General features: G+C 41.7%; 1 protein-coding gene across 1 annotated transcript in view; it reads right to left on the bottom strand.

Moving 5' to 3' along the window:
• UFL1 (UFM1 specific ligase 1) overlaps positions 1–22,083 on the bottom strand; it is a 62,234-nt gene that overhangs the window by 31,589 nt on the left and 8,562 nt on the right. The window contains exons 5-13 of the mRNA XM_056566146.1: positions 17,722–17,836; positions 14,102–14,232; positions 12,743–12,801; positions 9,348–9,494; positions 7,100–7,275; positions 6,168–6,347; positions 4,391–4,508; positions 1,224–1,346; positions 787–907 (exon numbers count right to left, since the gene is read on the bottom strand). Of these exons, the coding sequence (XP_056422121.1) occupies positions 787–907; positions 1,224–1,346; positions 4,391–4,508; positions 6,168–6,347; positions 7,100–7,275; positions 9,348–9,494; positions 12,743–12,801; positions 14,102–14,232; positions 17,722–17,836 (1,170 nt within the window). The remainder of the gene's footprint in view (positions 1–786; positions 908–1,223; positions 1,347–4,390; positions 4,509–6,167; positions 6,348–7,099; positions 7,276–9,347; positions 9,495–12,742; positions 12,802–14,101; positions 14,233–17,721; positions 17,837–22,083) is intronic.

Below are 22,083 nucleotides of genomic sequence, written 5' to 3'. Positions count from 1 at the left end.
TGCCGGTCCAACTTCCTGGTCCCTCTTGGGACATGGGACTGTTACAGCCAAGCACTATCTAAAGCAGGTCACCGCTGTGACCACTGATATACTGCTGCAGTATGTCTCCATTTCTGAATTCTCAAACTTTTTAAAAACTTTTCCATTGTTTTTTAAAGTTATTAAAGTTATCTGTTTGCCATTAACTAGAAGTGTTTAACTGTACAAGACCTTGGCTTCATGTTAACTATTCACAATGTCTACACTAAATGTACAGATGTTTACACCATGTTTTAGAAAATGGGGCAAAAATGCAACATTTTTCTAAATTATTATTGAGGGTTCAGACAATTTCCACTAGACAAATGCTAAACAAAGCACAAACCATGGGGAAAAGTTGCTCAAAATGTAGCCCTGTCAGCAGAAAGAAAGTGGGGGTTGTTATAGGGCACTATTAAAAGGGGTACTCCAGAAAGGGGAGTGCCAGAAATACAGGACTCGTACAGGACTCGTATCTCTGACGCTCCAATAGTGCACAGAGTGATTGCCGACCCCACCACTCCATGCACAGGGAGAGCCAATGCCCTGTTCTGGAGATCACTGGGGGTCTCAGCAGTTAGAGGTTCAGCAATCAGACACTGATGCCCGATGCGAAAAGTTTTATAGTACCCCTTTAATTCTAGATGTACACTGAACAAAGAAAATAACAAAAAACACTATTATCCATCATACCCATTATGGATAGTGTTACATTGTGCATCTCCCAAATATAGAGACAAATGATCCGAACCAAATGAAATGCCTGACCTTACTAAGTTGTCAGAGAGCTCAATGACCAGCTCATCTGGAGCATCTGGAACATGTTTTCTTAACACGTCTTGAATTTCTTCCAGGGACATAAATGGGACCTCTCGTTCCTTTGGTTTATCTGATGTAAATCAGCAATGAACAGACAAATACATCATTAAGGTGTCACATCTCCCTAAACCAGGATTTATCAGTTTTATTCATCTCAAAAGTAGGCACTGCCTATAAAAGGCTCCTCAGAAAGAAAAAGTAATGTGTATCTTGCTCGTAAGGGTATGTACACTGTCAAAATAAGGTTTAGAATGTGAGTAACCTCATTTGGAATCTTAAATGTATGCACAAATTTGAGGTTCATCTGGGACCAAATCTAGCAAAGCGTATTTTACAGGAAAATTCTACAGTCCCCATCCCCAGTGAATAAACACCATGAACCATACTTCTGCTGGTAGTTTGTGACTCTTCATCACTGTCTTCATCTTTCCTTGATTTTTTCTTAGTCTTTCTTATCTTTATCTCTCTGGCATTACTACCACCGCCTCCTCTGGTGCTTCCACTGCCCTCTGGAGGACAAAGGATGTAAAAGCAAGTTAGTATGGAATCGTTCACAGAGTTGTTACTGGGCACAGTCTACAGTGGAATCTCCTTTACAGGTTAACATTATTAACTATTATTATCATGTATTATTACTATAACCCCAAAAACCCAATATACACAGATGGCTTATAAGAAGTGAGGGAAAGTCCTATAATGTGGAAACCTGAAATCTTGCTTTTAGGTTCTGTGAAAGAAACCAGTGCTGTCACATTTCATCTTACTGTGCTGGCCCCCATAATAGGGACCAATAGGAGACCAAGCAGGGCACATAGATATGAGCAGCCTGCATCATGGACCATAGCAGCTCTGTGCTGTCATTCAGACAACACAAGTCATATGGGAAAACAGTTATTGTGCACACATCTAGACTAGAACTGTTTCTCTATATAATTCCATCTTCAATTTTTTATTAACATTTTCAGGACGCTTATGATTTTACTTCAATCTTTACAATTCTTTCATACTGTAGCATTTAAAGGGGTACTCCACCCCTAGACATCTTATCCCCTATCCAAAGGATAGGAGGTAAGATGGTAAGATGTCTGATCGCGGGGGTCCCCATAATATAGCATGCGACACCCACCTGTTTCTGGTCCGGAAGCGCTGAAGGGTCTGGGTATTTACGACCGGAACGGAAGTCAGTGATGTCACGACTGCGCCCCCGTGTGACGTCACGCCCCGTCCCCTCAATGCAAGTCTATGGGAGGGGGCGTGACAGACGTCACGCCCCCTCCCATAGACTTGCATTGAGGGGACGGGGCACGAAGTCACACGGGTCGGAGTCGTGACGTCACGGACTTCCGTTCCGGTGGTCGGGACCCAGACCCTCCAGTGCTTCCGGACCAGAAACAGGTGGGTGCCGCATGCTATATTATGGGGACCCCTGCGATCAGACATCTTATCCCCTATCCTTTGGATAGGGGATAAGATGTCTAGGGGTGGAGTACCCCTTTAACTCTACTTTTGAAGCATATGGCTCTCCTACTTGAGGATTGGGACCAATAGTAGGAGATGTAGGTGAGGGACGATTACACAGGCAAGCAACGGACATTGAAATCTAACCTCCAAAGCTTCTGTGGAGTGCCAGTATTACACAATTCAGAACACACCTTATAGATATAACTGCTACACATCAGTTCTTTTATCTATGGAAATAAAGATTTACTGCATTCATCTATAACTAGATGCTCCAAACTAAAATACATTTCTTAACCTGCAGCTCTAACACTTTATAGCAAATTGATCACACGCTTGGAGAACATCCTTTCCAATCTGTTTGATTGTAACCGCGAATGGGCTTAAATTCAACGAAATCTAAAATGTCCTATTTTCAGTCTATCCATTAAAAGTAAAAGCTTGGCAGTGGCGACGGATTCCATATCAGAAGCACTTATTTTAATTGCAGTCCTGATTGAACCAGCCTCATGCAGAAATTATTCCAACCTCCTGGAGATACATTTTCCTGTTTCTACTGGACTAGATGATAATAAGGGTTCTACATTTGCATCCAAATTGGTTAGTTTATCTTTGGCCTCTAATTTCTAGCAGGTCAACACACAGCCTACACCTCCAAAAAGAAAAATAAGGCCGTTATGTACTTCTAGGTGGAGCTCCAAGTATCAGCCCGCAGTCTGAGTACACTCTATCCGACTAGATCAGGTTTAATCACACCAAGTTGCAAACAGATTTAAAGGGCCACTGTCATTGGATTAAGTTTTAGACAACACATATGTCAAAAGTTTAGCTTGCACTCCTGAGACCCGCTGCAGTGGCGAGTTACAAGTCGAGGAAGTGTGTGGCAGTGCTCTCCACTCTTTACTGAGACAGGTCAAGAGAGACCACAAATCCACTTTAAGTTGAACATACATGCCATATAGCACATGCTAAACTGCCAACCATCTCTCCCAATCTTCATGTGCACATTCCTGCTCTCTGAGGAATAGGGGAAAAGGCCACTGCCACACAACACACCCCAGGAGTCTCCATGAGGACAAAAGGATCAGTCAGTTGAAATGTAACATGCCTGATTGTTCAACAACCCCCCCCCCCCCCCCTGATACTGGTGATGAGTTAGGAGGCCACTATACACATAAGAAGGTCAGCCGTACCAGACGTAGGATAAGCTTACTTTAAAGAGAACCTGTGGTGATTTCTAAAAAAAACAACTTACTGATAAGTATAGATTTCTTAGGGGGCTGATCCCATACCTATTTATGGTTAGATGATCTGATCCTATTCCAGAGTTATAGGGTGTTTTATTTCCATCTGAAGGATTCCTGAATCTGTTAAACAGGTACCGTGGGCTTATCTGGGCTGGGGGCTTAGATAACTTACATCTGTGTGGTACACACTCCCATTGAGTCCTTCTACTGTAGTCAGCAGGATTGTTGCAGGTAACAAATTTCAATACATTTAAAATCACAAAATTTAAAAATACTGTAATAAGTAATCAAAAAAAAAAAATGTAGGCAGCACAGCGAGAACTGGGAAAAAAAGGGATATGGAGTAAGAGACAAGGTATTAAAGTATTGACAGTACATAAAGATAAAGGTCACTTAGGTAGGCACTTAGCCTGAGATACATATTTATATTTTTTCAATGTTTGTGTCTTTTATGTATGCATTTAAATACGCCTTTTTTCTGTGTGTTCATATTTGTGAACAGGACCTGTAACAGACAAATCTCAGGAGATCCTGCTGACTACGTCAGAAGGAAGTGATGGGAGCGCGTACTACGCTGATGTAAGTTATTCGCACCCTCGACCCAGTTAAGCCAACCCCCACCTCATAATTAGATGCACATCTATCAGATGGATAAAGGAATCTGTCAGATAAAAAATAAACACCCCATAACTCTGGAAAGAGGAGGATGGTTGCGGTTCGACAAGCAGTAAAATAAATAATGTGATCAGCCCTCCCCAAGGAATCTATATAGACCAGTAAATTGCATTTTTAGAGATGACACGTCCCCTTTAATGGCCAGTTTTACATTTCAGAAATTAAATAGTAACCTGTGGCTTTTTTCCGCCTGTCATCCTTTTTCTCTTTCCTGCCTATTGCATTCTCCAACACAGCAGCTTGCTTGAGATCCTCTTCTGTTACCAGAAATACAGGGTTGTGCTTCATTTCCTGGAATATAAAACATCAGGGTCAGTACAAGCTATTTCTATGATATCAGGTTGGTGAATTTCTGAACATTAATATGCTAATCCAGACCCAGCTGCAAGATTTTCAAATCTATTACTCTACATTAGTGTGTCTGCAGCTGTTGCAAAACTACAACTCCCAGCATGCCCGGACAGCCTTTGGCTGTCCGGGCATGCTGGGAGTTGTAGTTTTGCAACAGCTGGGGGCACCATGTTTGGAAAATATTGTTTTACATCCTCTAAACTGAGATAGATCTTGCCGTAAAAAAAAAACACCAATTTCAAATCAGGGGGGGACTTTAAAGTGAAGGTTTCTTCAGAAAATAACCTATTGTTTACACCAAGTTGTTCTGTATATTTCTTTAAAAAAGTGAAATTTTATCATAAATTACAGTAAGAAAATAAAAAACTATTTGAAACCAATTAACAGATTTTAGCATACATTCTTTTCTGAACTGGCACTAAAAGTTTTTATACAATAAACCTTGAGGAGCTGAGAAGCAAACTATGTAACTAAACGCAGAACTCTTCGTCCCACAATAAAGACATTTTCTTATATTTATTTCACAATAAAGACTCCTTAAAAGGTGGAAAACTTTTTTTTTTATTCAACTGGTGCCAGAAAGTTAAACAGATTTGTAAATTATGTCTATTAAAAAAAATCTTAATCCTTCCAGTACTTACTAGCTGCTGACTACTACAGAGGAAATTATTTTCTTTTCGGAACACAGTGCTCTCTGCTGACATCACAAGCACAGTGCTCTCTGCTGACATCTCTGTCCATTTTAGGAACTGTCCAGAGAAGCATATGTTTGCTATGGGGATTTTCTCCTACTCTGGACAGTTCTTAAAATGGACAGAGGTGTCAGCAGAGAGCACTGTGGTCATGATGTCAGCAGAGAGCTCTATGTTCCAAAAAGAAAAGAATTTCCTCTGTAGTATTCAGCAGCTAATAAGTACAGTGACCCCCCCCCCCCCCCGACCTACGATATCCCCGACATACGATAATTTCAACATACGATGCTTTTGTATGTCGGGGCCATCGAATAAACAGCTGCCACCAGGTAGCCGTTTACGGGGCCCCGTGTGCTCCGGTGATGGTCTTTTACCTGTCCTCGGGGCTCCAGAGCGTCCTGTTCAGGATCCCCTGCATCGCCGGCGCTCTCCTCCGTCGTCATCACGTCGCCACGCATGCCGTCCCGTTATCCAATAGGAGCGGCGTGCGTAGTGACGTGATGGCGGCGATGATCCTCAGGAAGCAGAGACGTCCGGAGCGGCAGGGACACCCTGGGGACGCGGCAACAGCGATGGAGGGCGACATCCAGGGCAGCGGTGATGGGTCCGGAGCGGCGGGGACAGGTGAGTGTTACGTCCTATACTTTACATTGCACGGATCTCTCAACATACGATGGTTTCAACAAACGATGGTTCGTTTGGAACGGATTACCATCGTATGTTGAGGGACCACTGTACTGGAAGGATTAAGATTTTTTAATAGAAGTAATTTACAAATCTGTTTAACTTTCTGGCACCAGTTGATTTAAAATAAATTAATAAATATTTTCCACCGGAGTACCCCTTTAAGTCATATGTTGATAAACTTACATATGGAAAACATATCTGTCACTGAAATCACTCCTACCTTCTCAGCTTTATGTTGCATGAGATCATTAAAAATCCGGCTGCATTCACTTATAAACTTCTCGCTCACGACAAGGCTGTCTCCAAAGATTCGAGCAGATGAGTTTTTATTTAACGTTCTCATGACTTGCTGAAGTAAGATTGAGGAATCTTCCACAGATAAACAGCTTGGTAACAAAGGCTAGGATTGAACAAATCAAGAATAAGACAACCATGCACTTGAATGATCCTTTACCTTAGGCCAAGCTAAGGCATCTTTCTAGCAAGCCAGTATCTTGTGCTGTACTACAGATGGGCAATCCTAGATTGGCTCTTTAATGACAGATTTCTTCTTTGGCGGAGAGACCATTTGCATACGTGTCTCATAGGGCACTGTCTAATAATAAGACTGAATTTTGGGTGCATCCCTTTAGCCAACCAGTAATCTGCGCTATGCGGATAAAGATTATCATGCTTTTGTTTGCTGGAGACCAATGCACTCCAACCCTCCTCCCCAAGTCCATAAAGGGGTACTCTGCTCCTAGACAGCTTATCCCCTATCCACAGGACCCCCCGATCTCCAGCTGGCACCCTGGTAATCCGCATGCACGGAGCAATCTCCGCTGCTAGACGGATTACTGGCAACCACAGCCCGGAGCTATGGTTGACACGCCCCGTCCATATACGTCTATGGGAGATACGCGAATGCTGTATCTCAGCCTGTCCCATAGACATAAATGGAGGTGGCATGTCGGCCACAGCTGCCCAAAGCCTAGCACAGCCAGCATTCTCAGCATAAATGTTGAGAATGTCAGGGTGCCAGGCCTGAGGTTGCGGGATATGGGATAAGATGTCTAGGACCGGAGTACCCCTTTAAATACTTCTTTTTTTATGATTCTGGACTTAATGTTGCTAAGTCCACACTGCTCAAGAGACACTGAAATAAATACATACCTCAATATCTAGCCATGATCCCGAGCTTATGGCTTCTTCCACTGAAGCTTCCACCTGATCCACTATACTTTGTCCAACACATACTGACTTCAAATAAATTAAGGAGGCAGACTTGTATCTTTTTCTAATATACCCAACTGGGTCTGGGATCCCGAGCCTAGATAAGGAATCATATTCTAAGAAAATACAAGAAAAAATGGACATGGATAAATAAGAGCAGTCAAAGTCCACATCCTCACAAGCACATCAGCATCTATAAAATATCGAAGCCGCGGTAGTCCAAACCAGCACAATATCAGACTAATGATAAATAAAAAAGAACTCCTAAGAGTACGTTCACACTTACAGGATCCTACATAGATTTGATGCACAGGATTTGTAACTGCCGATTAGAAGCCGTGCTCAGTCATTTAGTTTACAGTGAAATCTGCAGCAGAAAATCCTGTGCATCAAATCTGCGGACATGTGAATGTACCCTAAAAAGGAACCAAACAACTACCAATATTCAATACTCTGTTAACAAAATTACTAAGTCCAGACTAGAGTGAACTAAACTCACAATAAACTGAAAATCATCTTGGCTAACTATGTAACATTATCCTCAAACTACATCTGCAATCCAAGCTTTTTCCCACTAAACAATGGAATCTGATAAGCGCACTAAGGCATTTCACGCTGCTGTGTTAATGTAGTAATGTGGCTCCTATTAGCTATCCTCAGAAGTGTGGTGCATTTGGTTATATTGTATCAAGGTGAGAAGCAGTATATTGATACAAGAAGAATATACTGTTTCTGGGCGATTTCAACAATTGCCTGCTTGTATCATGTGTGATAGAACTAGCCATTCATAGTAAAGTGTACAGAATCTGCTGAACTTAAATATGGGGTCATGGTCATGAAAAAAAAAAAAAAAAAAACTTGGGATATTTCAGAGACACATCAACCATTTTGATCAGTCCGAGTCTGGGTGTTCAGACCCTGACCACTCAGAAAAAGGAGTAAAGCTGCTGTAGCGAGTGATTTGCAGAGCGGTGCTACAGCTTCGCTTAAGCAGACTGTCTGCGAAGACCAATCCGGAGGTGGGGTGCCCCAAAACTGGAGTTACAAGGAGCGACGGGAGGCAAGGTAAAGTGTTTATATTAGTAGGCAGCCTGGGGACAAAAGTAAATTAACATTTTCCACTGGACTACCCTTAATGCGTTGCTGTCATTCTGTCACACATACATGTCAAAAGTTTAGATTGGTTGGGGACACAGTGCTGAGACCTCCTTCAATTGTTAAGTATAACTGGGTGAAGCGTAGGGCTGTACTGCCCAGCTCAGTGCTCCATCAGTCTGACAGACTATAATGGAACCAGACTTCTGCAATAAGATATACTGTACAGCGAGCTGGGGAGTGAAGCACATGGCAATATCTAATAACTAGAGGGCACCTCAGGGAAGGTCCATGCACAAGTCCTGTTCATCAAACAAGGGCTCGTGTGCAGATCCCAATCGAGCAAAGCACGGTTGCTGAGGTAACTGCACTGCCCAGCGGTGCCTGCGTCTCCCCACAGTGGGGCTAAAAATTATCAGGGTTTAGGTTTTGAGATGTGTAAAGTTTTTGGAATCTCCTTTCCAAACTACTGTAGGTATCTGCAATGTGGTCCACTTGTAAATGACAGACCCACTGGCTGCAATTTCCTATTTTAAAAAATATATATTTCAGGTTGTGCGCCCCAATTATGGCGCACACTGCTTGCACCAAAAATAAACAAACAGACTTTCACACCAAAATCACTAGAAAACCTGAAAAAGGGGGTTTATGATTTTAGACCAACCAAACTTATTTACTAAGAAATTTACCCCAAATTATGTGAATATATGGCTGGAAATTCTCACCAAGAAAAAGTTGGTCAGAGCTTTCTCTTTTTTCCCCAACCTTGTGTGTCCCAGTAGTAAATAGAGTGAAAGCGTGCAAGTCTGAAGCAACATTCCACACAAAAAAGACAAACCAAAACACTCTTAGTAATTGTCCTTTTTTGTCTAATAACTCCCTTCTTATTTCTGTCAAAACAAAGAGGCCATAATACATGAGAATGTCGCATTATGATGAAAATAAAGGATTAGGCTTGCAGGTTTTAGTGAAGAAAGTAAAAAGCCAGCTATTTCATGCCAGAATCTGAATTCTCTAAATCACCTTCATGTAGCTGAAAACAAGATTCACAAAGACCTCCTTGTTTCGTGAACATAGAAGAGAAGTGTGTTACCTAGGTAACCGTTTTGCGTGAAAAAGGCGTCTATCCAATTGCTCTGTGTTCTGGCATAGATGTCAGGAATAAACACAGCCTTATCCTGTCTTCCACCAACCACTGTGCCCTTTAAACGTCCGCAGTTAACAAGTTCCTCCAACAGAGCTGAAAAAAAGGAAAGCATTTCTTTAAAGAACGTTTAAATGGCACTTCGTAATTGTCAATGCAGCCTGAAAGACACTGCATACAAATGTAACGTGTATAGGGGAAATAGACCACAAGATCGCTCTCTAATTCCACACCTTATGGGCAACTCATGTGCATATGCTCTACTATATGGATACAGAGGGGTCCCCAGGTAGAACTTACACCCTATTAGACAATGTAGACACAGCAATATATGTCATAAACTTACTTTAATGAGGCCGTGCAATACTTTAATGCATTTCACTCTCAGGGAGCTAAACAAAAAAATTGTATATCTACACAGATATATGCATATGGCAGTGTCCTTGGTGGCTTGGTTGTCCAGATAATAAACATTATCTCAAAAAACATAATCTTATATAAGATCTGTGAAAATAAATCAATCATACTCTGCCATGAATAGAGGGAATGATGGCAATGTCCAACAAAAATCTAATGTTATCATTCAGAAGGAACGCGTTCGGAAATGTTACAACATATCTGTTCACAGATAGGGAAGCTTTTTGGCTTGGCATAAATACACAGCCACGTTCTAAGACCATTATTCGTAGTGAAATGTTGATTTGAGTGGAAATGCTACTTTGCATATTCTTTCTTCCCAGAGGAGCATAAATGGCCTATACGTCTCCACATGTCTTTATGACACTCTCCTCAAGAAGAAACATTACCCCTTTGGTCACACAACATAGACACATAGCCATCTACAGTGGGGATCAAAAGTTTGGGCACCCCAGATACAAATTTGTATTAATGTGCATAAAGAAGCCAAGGAAAGATGTAAACATCTCCAAAAGGCATCAAATTACAGATTAGACATTCTTATAATATGTCAACAAAAGTTAGATTTTATTTCCATCGTTTACACTTTCAAGATAACCGAAAACAAAAAAATGGCATCTGCAAAAGTTTGGGCACCCTGCAGAATTTATAGCATGCACTGCCCCCTTTGCAAAGCTGAGACCTGCCAGTGTCATGGATTGTTCTCAATCATCATCTGGGAAGACCAGGTGATGTCAGTCTCAAAGGTTTTAAATGCCCAGACTCATCTGACCTTGCCCCAACAATCAGCACCATGGGTTCTTCTAAGCAGTTGTCTAGAAATCTGAAACTGAAAATAGTTAACGCTCACAAAGCTGGAGAAGGCTATAAGAAGAAAGCAAAACATTTTCAGATGTCAATATCCTCTGTTCGGAATGTAATTAAGAAATGGCAGTCATCAGGAACAGTGGAAGTTAAAGCAAGATCTGGAAGACCAAGAAAAATATCAGACAGAACAGCTCGAAGGATTGTGAGAAAAACTATTCAAAACCCACGTTTGACTGAACAATCCCTCCAGAAAGATCTGTCAGACACTGGAGTTGTGGTACACTATTCCACAATAAAGAGATACTTGTACAAATATGGTCTTCATGGAAGAGTCATCAGAAGAATTGAACTTTGCAAATGAACCTATAGACTAGCCTGATGCATTTTGGAAACAATTTCTGTGGACAGATGAGGTTAAAATTGAACTTTTTGGCCGGAATGAGCAAAGGTACGTTTGGAGAAGAAGGGGAATAGAATTTAATGAAAAGAACCTCTGTCGAACTGTTAAGCATGGGGGTGGATCAATCATGCTTTAGGGTTGTATTGCAGCCAGTGGCAAAGGGAACATCTCACGGGTAGAAGGAAAAATGGATTCAGTAAAATTTCAGCAAATTTTGGATGCTAACTTGATGCCATCTGTGAAAAAGCTGAAGCTAAAGAAAGGATGGCTTCTACAAATGGATAATGATCCTAAACTGAAGGTTTTGCCATGGCCTTCACAATCTCCTGACCTCAACATAATTGAAAATCTATGGATAGACCTTAAAAGAGCAGTGTTTGACAGACAGCCCAGAAATCTCAAAGAACTGGAAGACTTTTGTAAGGAAGAATGGGCAAAGATACCTCAAACAAGAATTGAAAGACTCTTGGCTGGCTACAAAAAGCGTTTACAAGCTGTGATACTTGCCAAAGGGGGCAGTACAAGATATTAACTCTGCAGGGTGCCCAAACTTTTGCAGATGCCAATTTTTTTTGTTTTCTGTTATTTTGAAAGTGTAAATGATGGAAATAACATCTAACTTTTGTTGACATATTATAAGAATGTCTAATCTGTAATTTGATGCCTTTTAGAGATTTTTCCATCTTTCCTTGACTTCTTTATGCACATTAATACAAATTTTTACTTGTGGTGCCCAAACTTTTGATCCCCACTGTATATTCATTCCAAATACTCTTCACTACAAATGAAAGGAGGCTATTCATTTTTAAATATTTCTTAGAATGCTATTAATTGAAAATAACAAGTAACAGTATCAGCAGACTGTACGTAAATATTATGGCCTCAACATTATAGAAAAATTAAATGTGTATTGAATAATTACCAGGCACATCTTCATACATTTCATAGCACCTGTAAAAAATCTAAGAACTAAGTTGCACTCACCAGTCCAGTTCTTTATTGAGGAAACATCAGCAGGTATGCAGGTCAATAGTGCGGGGGCGCCTCCATGGGACAAACGCTATCTGTTTCGTGTGCTGTGCACACTCCGTCTGCCGACACTGAGCCTACTGAGCGCTCACATGACCAACGCTTATGAATATTTAAATCCAGCCATCGGGCCCGCCTCCAGAGCACAAGTCAGTGCTAAAAGAGGTAGACCAGACTGCAGGTAGGTATGGCAGTCCAAGACCCCGCATCAGTCTCCTGTTCACCCGCACTATAACCCGGTGTATCGGGTTATAGTGCGGGTGAACGGGTGACCATTTTCCTTTAACAGGGTAACCTGGAGTCCGAGTGTAAAGCTAAAGGGTACTCCAACCGCTATTCTCTGGGAAGCTCCAGTGATAACTATACACAGATTGACAATTACGTCACTAAAACTTCCAGATGCAAATATTTCACAATAGACTGACAGATGTCATACAGTGGCATTTATCACCTACAGGGTCAGACCGTACACGATAAGTTTATCATAATACCGGATTTTGTATATAACTTTTTCTTTTTTTTGTAGTATACCAATGCATTCCGGTCAGATGGGGATCATTGTCTTGGGTTCCTTTAAAGCTATACAACCCTATGGGTATGCTGTACATACATTATGTGTACATACATAGCAAACATGGTGTGAACAGGCCCTAAAATAACACAAATAGATAACTTGTGCTGAAACACTTACAGTACAGAAGATGCTCTGGAAAACCATATTGAGAGATCAAACTGATGACTGGCGTGGGTCTATAAAAAAATAAATAAATAAAGATACTGATCACTTAGTCGTACATGTTATACGATTAAGATTGGCATGTCCAACCGAAACGAGTCACATCTATCTGGTGTTTTGTGTCTGTGAGCCGAAATAAAGAAGTTAAGCATTCATCCGAGCTGACTTCGCTGGACATTCCTTTCTTTATTGCCCAGTTTCCACGGTGTTGGTCCCACCGATCCATGCGTTGGGTCAGGCAGTGTGTGGTGAGCTGACAATTGCTTGTGATTTCCAAAGAGAATAATATATATATATATATATATATATATATATATATATATATATATATATACACATACACACACACAAGCACATATAAACTATGTTCAAAACAAAGCAGCCTTGTCCAGTCTTCTACTCACCCCTTCATAAAACAAAGTAACAGCACCTTACTAAACAAAATAAAGCACCTTGCTAATAAAAAGGTTATTAGCCATAGTGCACAGTAGATCTGCTCACTAGATTTTAAAGGCAGCAGGAAGTGTTTGAAACAAGAGCAAGTGAGAAAGTTTCCATCTACAGCTGTGGTGTTCAAAATACACACTGTAATTAATCCATGCTATGATAGATAAAAAGACACAGTGGCAATCACAAGCCTTTAATTCTAATTCTCCATGAAACTGTTTACAAGTTCATAGCATAGTGGCCATACATCATTAAGATGTTAGTTCACACAAACAGGCAATGGCCGTTTCACTAAGTGCTATACTATGGACTTGTGAACTGCTTCACACGGAACCGGGAATTCTGTTTGGATACAGTCCCATTGACTTCAATGGGGTTTCCGCTGTTGTGTGCAGACGCAGATCTAATTTCTGCCAGAAGATTAAACATGTCCTGGTTGAACTTGATGGACATATGTCTTTTTTCGACCGTACTAACTATGTAACTATGTCCGAGAGAAATCCAGTTTGCTAATAGGCATGCTAGCAATTGGCAACTGCTTCTTTATCATCACAGACAAATAAGAAGCCCTGCTCAGGCTTGTAATGGATAGAAAGTTTGACATTACTGACAGTTTCCTCTTGACGATTTTGTGATTCAGATTTTCCCTATACAGCAATATATATATATATTCTAAATGCCACAATGGACCTGTACAACATATGGTGACTGGTTCTTTCAAAATGCTGCTTACTATTATACTACAATTTAATTATTGTGCTTTTGCACCACAGGAGCAGGTTACTAGGTACAAATTATATGTATCCCCTACCTGTAAGTCGGTGTTCATTTATTATAAGATGACGTAGGTGTGTTGCAGGCTCTTACCTCGTAATGGCAGTGAAAAGCCCTCGGATGCGTGCCCTATGGCGGCCTACAAATGCCTCCGTATAAATGACACCCTTGTTGTTTTCATCAATCTTCCCTTGAATAATACTTCCAAGTCTTAGTGCTAATGACTGCAAGAATTAAAAAATACCATAGATAAACAAAAGTGAGTGGCTATTGACTTTTAAATGTTGGACTCTACTATCGCTGACTGAGCAAGTTCCACATATCGTACTGAATCTATGATAAGCATCAAAGGGGGGGCGGGGGGGGTTATGTACTTGAAACAGAAACTTTCACATTTCATATCAGGTCATAAAGTGTAAAATAAAGAATTTTTTTATTCAGAATCCTTTAATAAATCAGACCTCTGAAGGACCCAACATACCTCACCTTCATTTAAATGTCCCATTTATTTTAATGGGTGCTAAGCAATGCTTCATATCCACTACAGTGGGTGATATAGTCATATAGAATTCTTGGCAAATAGCAGCACACCCAGACGGTATATAGTGCAAAAAACAGAGCTCTATTAGCCCATGTCAGGCTAATAAAGCTCTGTTTTTTGCACTATATACCATCTGGGTGTGCTGCTATTTGCCAAGAATTTCATCGTTAGAAGCGGTCTGCGACTGGGACCTCATTTCTAGCCTCCACCCCGGTTTACTCCATGCTAATCGATGAGGTTGTGGTGCCTACCCCGTGTGCTTTGGTCATATAGAATTCATTACAGCACTTTCAAACTAGGGTTTGTCCTATGAATATTATTATAGTTAAATGCTAAACATTTTTTGAATTTACACTAATAAAAAAAAAAAAAAAAATGGTAGATAACCAGATATTCCACAAATAATGTTAGTACAGAACCACCTGCTGATTCTTTCCAACAGCTTTACTGTGTCCCCTCAGTAAGTGTTTACGTGGACATGCCTCCTTAAATTTACTTCTCGCTCTTCTTCACCGGGTATGTGGTGGGATGCCTCAGCTTCAGGGGCATCCTGTATGTGGGCACCAGGTATGTTTTGGGATGCCTCAGCTTCAAGGGCATCCTGTATGTGGGCACCGGGTATGTGGTGGGATGCCTCAGCTTCAGGGGCATCCTGTATGTGGGCACCAGGTATGTTTTGGGATGCCTCAGCTTCAAGGGCATCCTGTATGTGGGCACCGGGTATGTGGTGGGATGCCTCAGCTTCAGGGGCACCCTGTATGTGGGCACCAGGTATGTTTTGGGATGCCTCAGCTTCAGGGGCATCCTGTATGTGGGCACCGGATATGTGGTTGGATGCCTCAGCTTCAGGGGCATCTTGTATGTGGGCACCGGGTATGTGGTGGGATGCCTCAGCTTCAGGGGCATCCTGTATGTGGGCACCAGGTATGTTTTCGGATGCCTCAGCTTCAGGGGCATCCTGTATGTGGGCACCGGGTATGTGGTGGGATGCCTCAGCTTCAGGGGCATCCTGTATGTGGGCACCGGGTATGTGTTGGGATGCCTCAGCTTCAGGGGCATCCTGTATGTGGGCACCGGGTATGTGGTGGGATGCCTCAGCTTCAGGGGCATCCTGTATGTGGGCACCAGGTATGTGGTGGGATGCCTCAGCTTCAGGGGCATCCTGTATGTGGGCACCAGGTATGTGTTGGGATGCCTCAGCTTCAGGGGCATCCTGTATGTGGGCACCGGGTATGTGGTGGGATGCCTCAGCTTCAGGGGCATCCTGTATGTGGGCACCGGGTATGTGGTACGATGCCTCAGCTTCAGGGGCATCCTGTATGTGGGCACCGGGTATGTGGTACGATGCCTCAGCTTCAGGGGCATCCTGTATGTGGGCACCGGGTATGTGTTGGGATGCCTCAGCTTCAGGGGCATCCTGTATGTGGGCACCGGGTATGTGTTGGGATGCCTCAGCTTCAGGGGCATCCTGTATGTGGGCACCGGGTATGTGTTGGGATGCCTCAGCTTCAGGGGTGTCCTGTATGTGGGCACCGGGTATGTGGTACGATGCCTCAGCTTCAGGGGCATCCTGTATGTGGGCACCGGGTATGTGTTGGGATGCCTCAGCTTCAGGGGTGTCCTGTTCACCACAGCGGTGAACAGGATGCCACTGAAGCTGCAGTGTCTTCTATGCTTGGCAGGGGATGAGACTGCAGTTGAGCTGGCTTAGAATTTACAGAAACATTTACTGAGATGGACACAGTAACGATAGGATTCTTTAAGTGTTTTAGTCTTCAAGGAAGTGATAAAAATGTATATGTAAATGTAAACACTGACTTATAGTGTAATGCAAAAAGACAAATTGTTTTTGTTTGTCTATGTTTTTCTTTTTGTTGCTTAGTATATATTGAGTAGTAGACTGTGCTATTGTGTACACACAAAAACATACCTAAAGAAATGTGTACACAATACAATCCATTAAGATTTATAATCTAAGTCAACGCACAATGTATGGCATTCAGTAGCATCTGTTTCACAATGTTTTACATCCTGCTCAAGAGCATAAAATGTACACGCTAAATGTTAACACAAATGCAGTGTGACTCCAAACTAAGGCCATGTGCACACACACAGTATTTGGTCCTCATTTTGGTCAGTATTTTTAACAAGACTAGGAGTGGAACCAAATTTGCTACCTACTTATGGTTTTGGTAAAAATATTGTGTGTGTGTGGACATATAGCCTAAAGCTACAGCAGGTGGTGAGATACTGATATTATTCCTAGAATATCTGGTCTTATTAATATTTTTTTTTATAGGCAAAAATGCTGAAAATCTGGGTCTGGATTAAAAACTGCTTTTTGTGGGACAGACTCTTTAAGAGTAAGATCCAATAACATTTAATTGCCTTTGTCTAATTGAATCACAGTTACAGATCAATTTGTAGAGCTGGTCAAATATTAGGTAGATTTATATACTGATGCCTTAGATCAGTGTTTCCTAACCAGTGTGCCTCCAGCTGTTGCAAAACTACTAGAGATGAGCAAATTTACAGTAATTCGATTTGTCACAAACTTCTCTGCTGACTTTATCCTGCATAAATAAGTTCAGCTTTCAGGTGCTCCGGTGGGCTGGAAAAGGTGGATACAGTCCTAGGAGAGAGTCTCCAGCCCACCGGAGCACCTGAAAGCTGAACTCATTTGTGCAGGCTAAAGTCAACAACTGCAGAGCCGAGAAGTTTGTGATGAATCGAATCACTGTTCGCTCATCTCTAAAAACTACAACTCCCAACAAGCCTGAATATCTGAAAATTACCATGCTATTCCAGACCCTTGGTGACCCAGCTGCAAGATTTTCAAATAGATTAGTCTACTTCAGTGTTTCCCAACCAGTGTGCCTGCAGCTGTTGAAAAACTACAACTCCCAGCATGCCTGGACAGCCTTCGGCTGTCCAGGCATGCTGGGAGTTGTAGTTTTGCAGCAGCTGTAGGCACCCTGGTTGAGAAACACTGCCTTAGATGTAAAAGATGACCGATATTGAAGAGGTTAAATGCCAACTTATGTTTACCCTGAAAACTATATTCCAGTAAGTGTCAACAGTGAGAAGTATCAGATTTATGCTCTAATGCAGTAGTAATAATAAAAGAAATACAGAGCTACTGAAATATGGCTTTGGCGCAGTTCTTTATCACCTCTGTCAGGAAGTCTCCAGGAAGGTCGTATGTCTTGCACAGTTCTGATATAGTCACTTGGCCGGCTTCCTGCAATTTGTCATTAACTTCTTCAGCTATCTGGTCCAGATAGTTGCTAATAAAAATAAGAAATATAGATTGATGTATGTCAATCTTATAAAGAGACATTTGTTATGGCCCTTTGGGCTTATTTATAAGTAGAAATGCAAACTTATAATCTATTCTAGACAAGTAGCTCTAAAAGTGTCACGATTCCCTTTATTACAAAAAAACACCATCTATTATTATTACTACAGGTGTCGTCTGAATAGACACTTGGAGATTCATCAAAACCTGTGCCGAGGAAAAGTTGACCAGTTGCCCATAGCAACCAATCAGATTGCTTCTTTCATTTCTTAAAAAAGAAGCAATCTGATTGGTTGCTATGGGCAACTGGTCAACTTTTCCTTCCCACAGGTTTTGATAAATCTCCCAAAGTGCTTCCTCTGCTGCCTTATAAAAAGGCTCTCAGAGGTAACTTTTGGGTAGTGTACCTCTTGGTGAGAGATTGTTTACTACTAGACATCCCTCTACAACGAACTCAAAGACATTTTGCCCAGCTAAGAAAATTTCAGACTGGGGTACATTATTGGACAGAGTAAGGTAAGATGGCCATTTAAGTAATTTTTCAGGCTATCAAGGCTATTTTGACCAAGGTGTTGGTGTTGGAAGCAGTGGTTACATGAGGGCGCACAGAGTAGACAAGCTCCAGATGGCCAGACAGATCACTAATAGAGAGGATATGTTTGATATGCGGACAAGCACAAGCAGCTCACACAGTTTCCTTGTCCACATCCAGTCACAGGTGACACCTGCATTACACCCCTGTCCTCCTGCCATGGCCATTTCATGGCACTTAATGCATCATTTGTTGTCACATGTCCTGCTAATGACAACCTGCCACCGTCTCCTTTGTTCGCAGTGGTGTCATGAATGAGAAACCTGGAAGGCTATGGACTGGAACTGTATTGTTTTTAGTGACTATTCATTCAGGTTCTGCCAGGGATCAGATGACAGTCAGGTCCTAGTATTGAGGCCTCAGGGAAAGCATTGCCTTTGCTGTAAAGCGTCACACTGTCCCAACTGCTGGTGTGATGATCTGGGGAGCCATTACATATGGACGGCCACCCCTAGTAGTGATGTGAGGGACACGAACAGCTCAGACTTATATGAAGGCCATCCTGCGACCACATGTGCAGCCTCTCATGGCAGGGCTTCTAACTGGCATGTTCCAGCAGGATAATGCTCAATTACACACAGTAAGGGTTTCCCAGGAACATCTCCACTAGTCTGCAACACTTCCATAGCCTGTCTGGTCACCAGATTTAGCACCAATTAGACATTTATCATGAGTGTACAAGATCTACAGGCCCAGTGTAACATTTGTTGGCAAATGTGCCACAGGATGCCATATGGAACCTATATACCTCAATGGCCAATCATATCTCGCCTTGTATCCAGGCTAGAAGAAGCCAAACAGAGTACTAGAGTCTACTTTCAGTTTTTACCAATAATCTTATACTTTTGCCCTAATATTGTAATAACATATATCATTAATAAGGTTTCACCATATTACAACTGATAAATAAAGGTAAGTTACGGAAAGTTTAGTTTAACCCCTTAAGTACGCAGCCCATTTGGGCCTTAAGGACGCAGACAATTTTATTTTTACGTTTTCGATTTTTCCTCCTCGCCTTCAAAAAATCATAACTCTTTTATATTTTCATCCACAGACTAGTATGAGGGCTTGTTTTTTGCGCAACCAGTTGTCCGTTGTAATGCCATCACTCACTTTACCATAAAATGTATGGCGCAACCAAAAAAATACTATTTGTGTCGGGAAATTAAAAAGAAAACCACAATTTTGCTTATTTTGGAAGGTTTCGTTTTCACGCCGTATAGTTTATGGTAAAAATGACATGTCTTAATTATTCTTTGGGTCAATATGATTAAAACGATACCCATGATAACATACTTTTCTATAACTGTTGCGCTTAAAAAAAATTACAAACTTTTTAACCAAATTAGTACGTTTAAAATCCCCCCATTTTGAAGACCCATAACTTTTTCATTTTTCTGTATAAGCGGCGGTATGAGGGCTCATTTTTTGCGCCGTGATCTGTACTTTTTATTGATACCATATTTGCTTATATAAAACTTTTCATACATTTTTTTATACATTTTTTGGGGGAATAAAATGTTATTTTAAAAAAACAGCTATTTTGGACTTTTTTTTTTTACGTTCACGCCGTTCACCGTACGGTATCATTAACATTTTATTTTAAGAGTTCAGATATTTACGCACGCGGGGATACCAAATTTTTTGGGGGTGAAATAGGGAAAATGGGACAATTTACGTTTTTATTGGGGGAGGGGGTTTTTCAAATTTTTTTTACTTTATATTTTTTTACACTTTAATAGTCCCCATAGGGGACTATTTCTAGCAATCACTCGATTGCTAATCCTGTTCAGTGCTATGTATAGGACATAACACTGATCAGGGTTATCGGTCATCTTCTGCTCTGGTCTGCGGGAAGGCAAATCAGAGCAGAAGACTCCCGGAAGGCAGCGGAGGCAGGTGAGGGGACCTCCGTCTGCCGTGCTGGATGATCGGATCACCGCGGCAGCGATGCGATCATCTATTTAAGTGACCGCGATGCTGCAGATGCCGTGATCTGTATTGTATTGAGGGGTTAATGGCGGACATCCGCGGGATCGCGGGTGTCCGCCATTACCGGCGGGTCCCTGGCTGCGATCAACAGCCGGAACCTGCCGCGCATAATCCAGGCATAGCCCAGATGCCTGCGGTTATGCTTAGGACGTAAATGTACGTCCTGGTGCGTTAAGAACCAACTCACCAGGACGTACATTTAAGTCCTCCGTCGTTAAGGGGTTAAAGGAGATATCCAGCCAAAAGTAGTAAAAATAAAAAAGTTAAATACGATTATATATATATCTATGCATATATATATACAGTGGGGAAAAAAGCATTTAGTCAGCCACCAACATGTTCTCCCACTTAAAAAGATGAGATAGGCCTGTAATTTTCATCATAGGTATACCTCAACTATGAGAGACATAATGAGAAAAAAAAATCCATAAAATCACATTGTCTGATTTTTTAAGAATTTATTAGCAAATTATGGTGGAAAATAAGTATTTGGTCAATAACAAAAGTTCATCTCAATACTTTGTTATATACCCTTTGTTGGCAATGACAGAGGTCAAACGTTTTCTGGAAGTCTTCACAAGGTTTTCACTGTTGCTGGTATTTTTGCCCATTCCTCCATGCTGCTCTCCTATAAAGCAGTGATGTTTTGGGGCTGTCACCGGGCAACACAGACTTTCAACTCCTTCCAATGGTTTTCTATGGGGTTTTAGATCTGGAGACTGGCTAGGCCACTCCAGGACCTTGAAATGCTTCTTATGAAGCCACTCCTCCATTGCCCAGGCAGTGTGTTTAGAATCATTGTCATGCTGAAAGACCCAGCCACATTTCATCTTCAATGCCCTTGCTGATGGAAGGAGGTTTTCACTCAAAATCTCACGATACATGGCCCCATTCATTCTTTCCTCTACAAAGATCAGTGGTCCTGGTCCCTTAAGAGAAAAACAGCCCCAAAGCATGATGTTTCAACCCTCATGCTTCACAGTAGGTATGGTGTTCTTTGGATGCAACTCAGCATTCTTTCTCCTCCAAACACAACGAGTTGAGTTTTTACCAAAAAGTTCTACTTTGGTTTAAACTGACCATATGACATTCTCCCAATACTATTCTGGATCATCCAAATACTCTCTAGCAAACTTCAGATGGGCCCAGATATGTACTGGCTTAAGCAGGGGAACACGTCTGGCACTACATGATTTGTGTCCCTGGTGGAGTAGTGTGTTACTGATGGTAGCCTTTGTTACTTTGGTCCCAGCTCTCTGCAGGTCATTCACTAGGTCCCCCTGTGTGGTTCTGGGATTTTTGCTCACTGTTCTTGTGATCATTTTTACACCACGGGGTGAGATCTTGCGTGGGGCCCCAGATCAAAGGAGATTATTAGTGGTCTTGAACGTCTTCCATTTTCTAATAATTGCTCCCACAGTAGATTTACTCACACCAAGCTGCTTGCCTATTGCAGATTCAGTCTTCCCAGCCTGGTGCAGGTCTACAATTTTGTTTCTGGTGTCCTTCGACAGCTCTTTGGTCTTGGCCATAGTGGAGTTTGGAGTGTGACTGTTTGAGGTTGTGGACAGGTGTCTTTTATACTGATAACAAGTTCAAACAGGTGCCATTAATACAGGTAACGAGTAGAGGACAGCGGAGACTCTTAAAGA

The sequence above is a fragment of the Hyla sarda genome, chromosome 3, assembly GCF_029499605.1.
Source record: "Hyla sarda isolate aHylSar1 chromosome 3, aHylSar1.hap1, whole genome shotgun sequence".
Classification (NCBI taxonomy): Eukaryota; Metazoa; Chordata; class Amphibia; order Anura; family Hylidae; genus Hyla; species Hyla sarda.
Note: the sequence above shows the minus strand (reverse complement) of the source record. Positions and strands in the feature narration are given on the sequence as shown.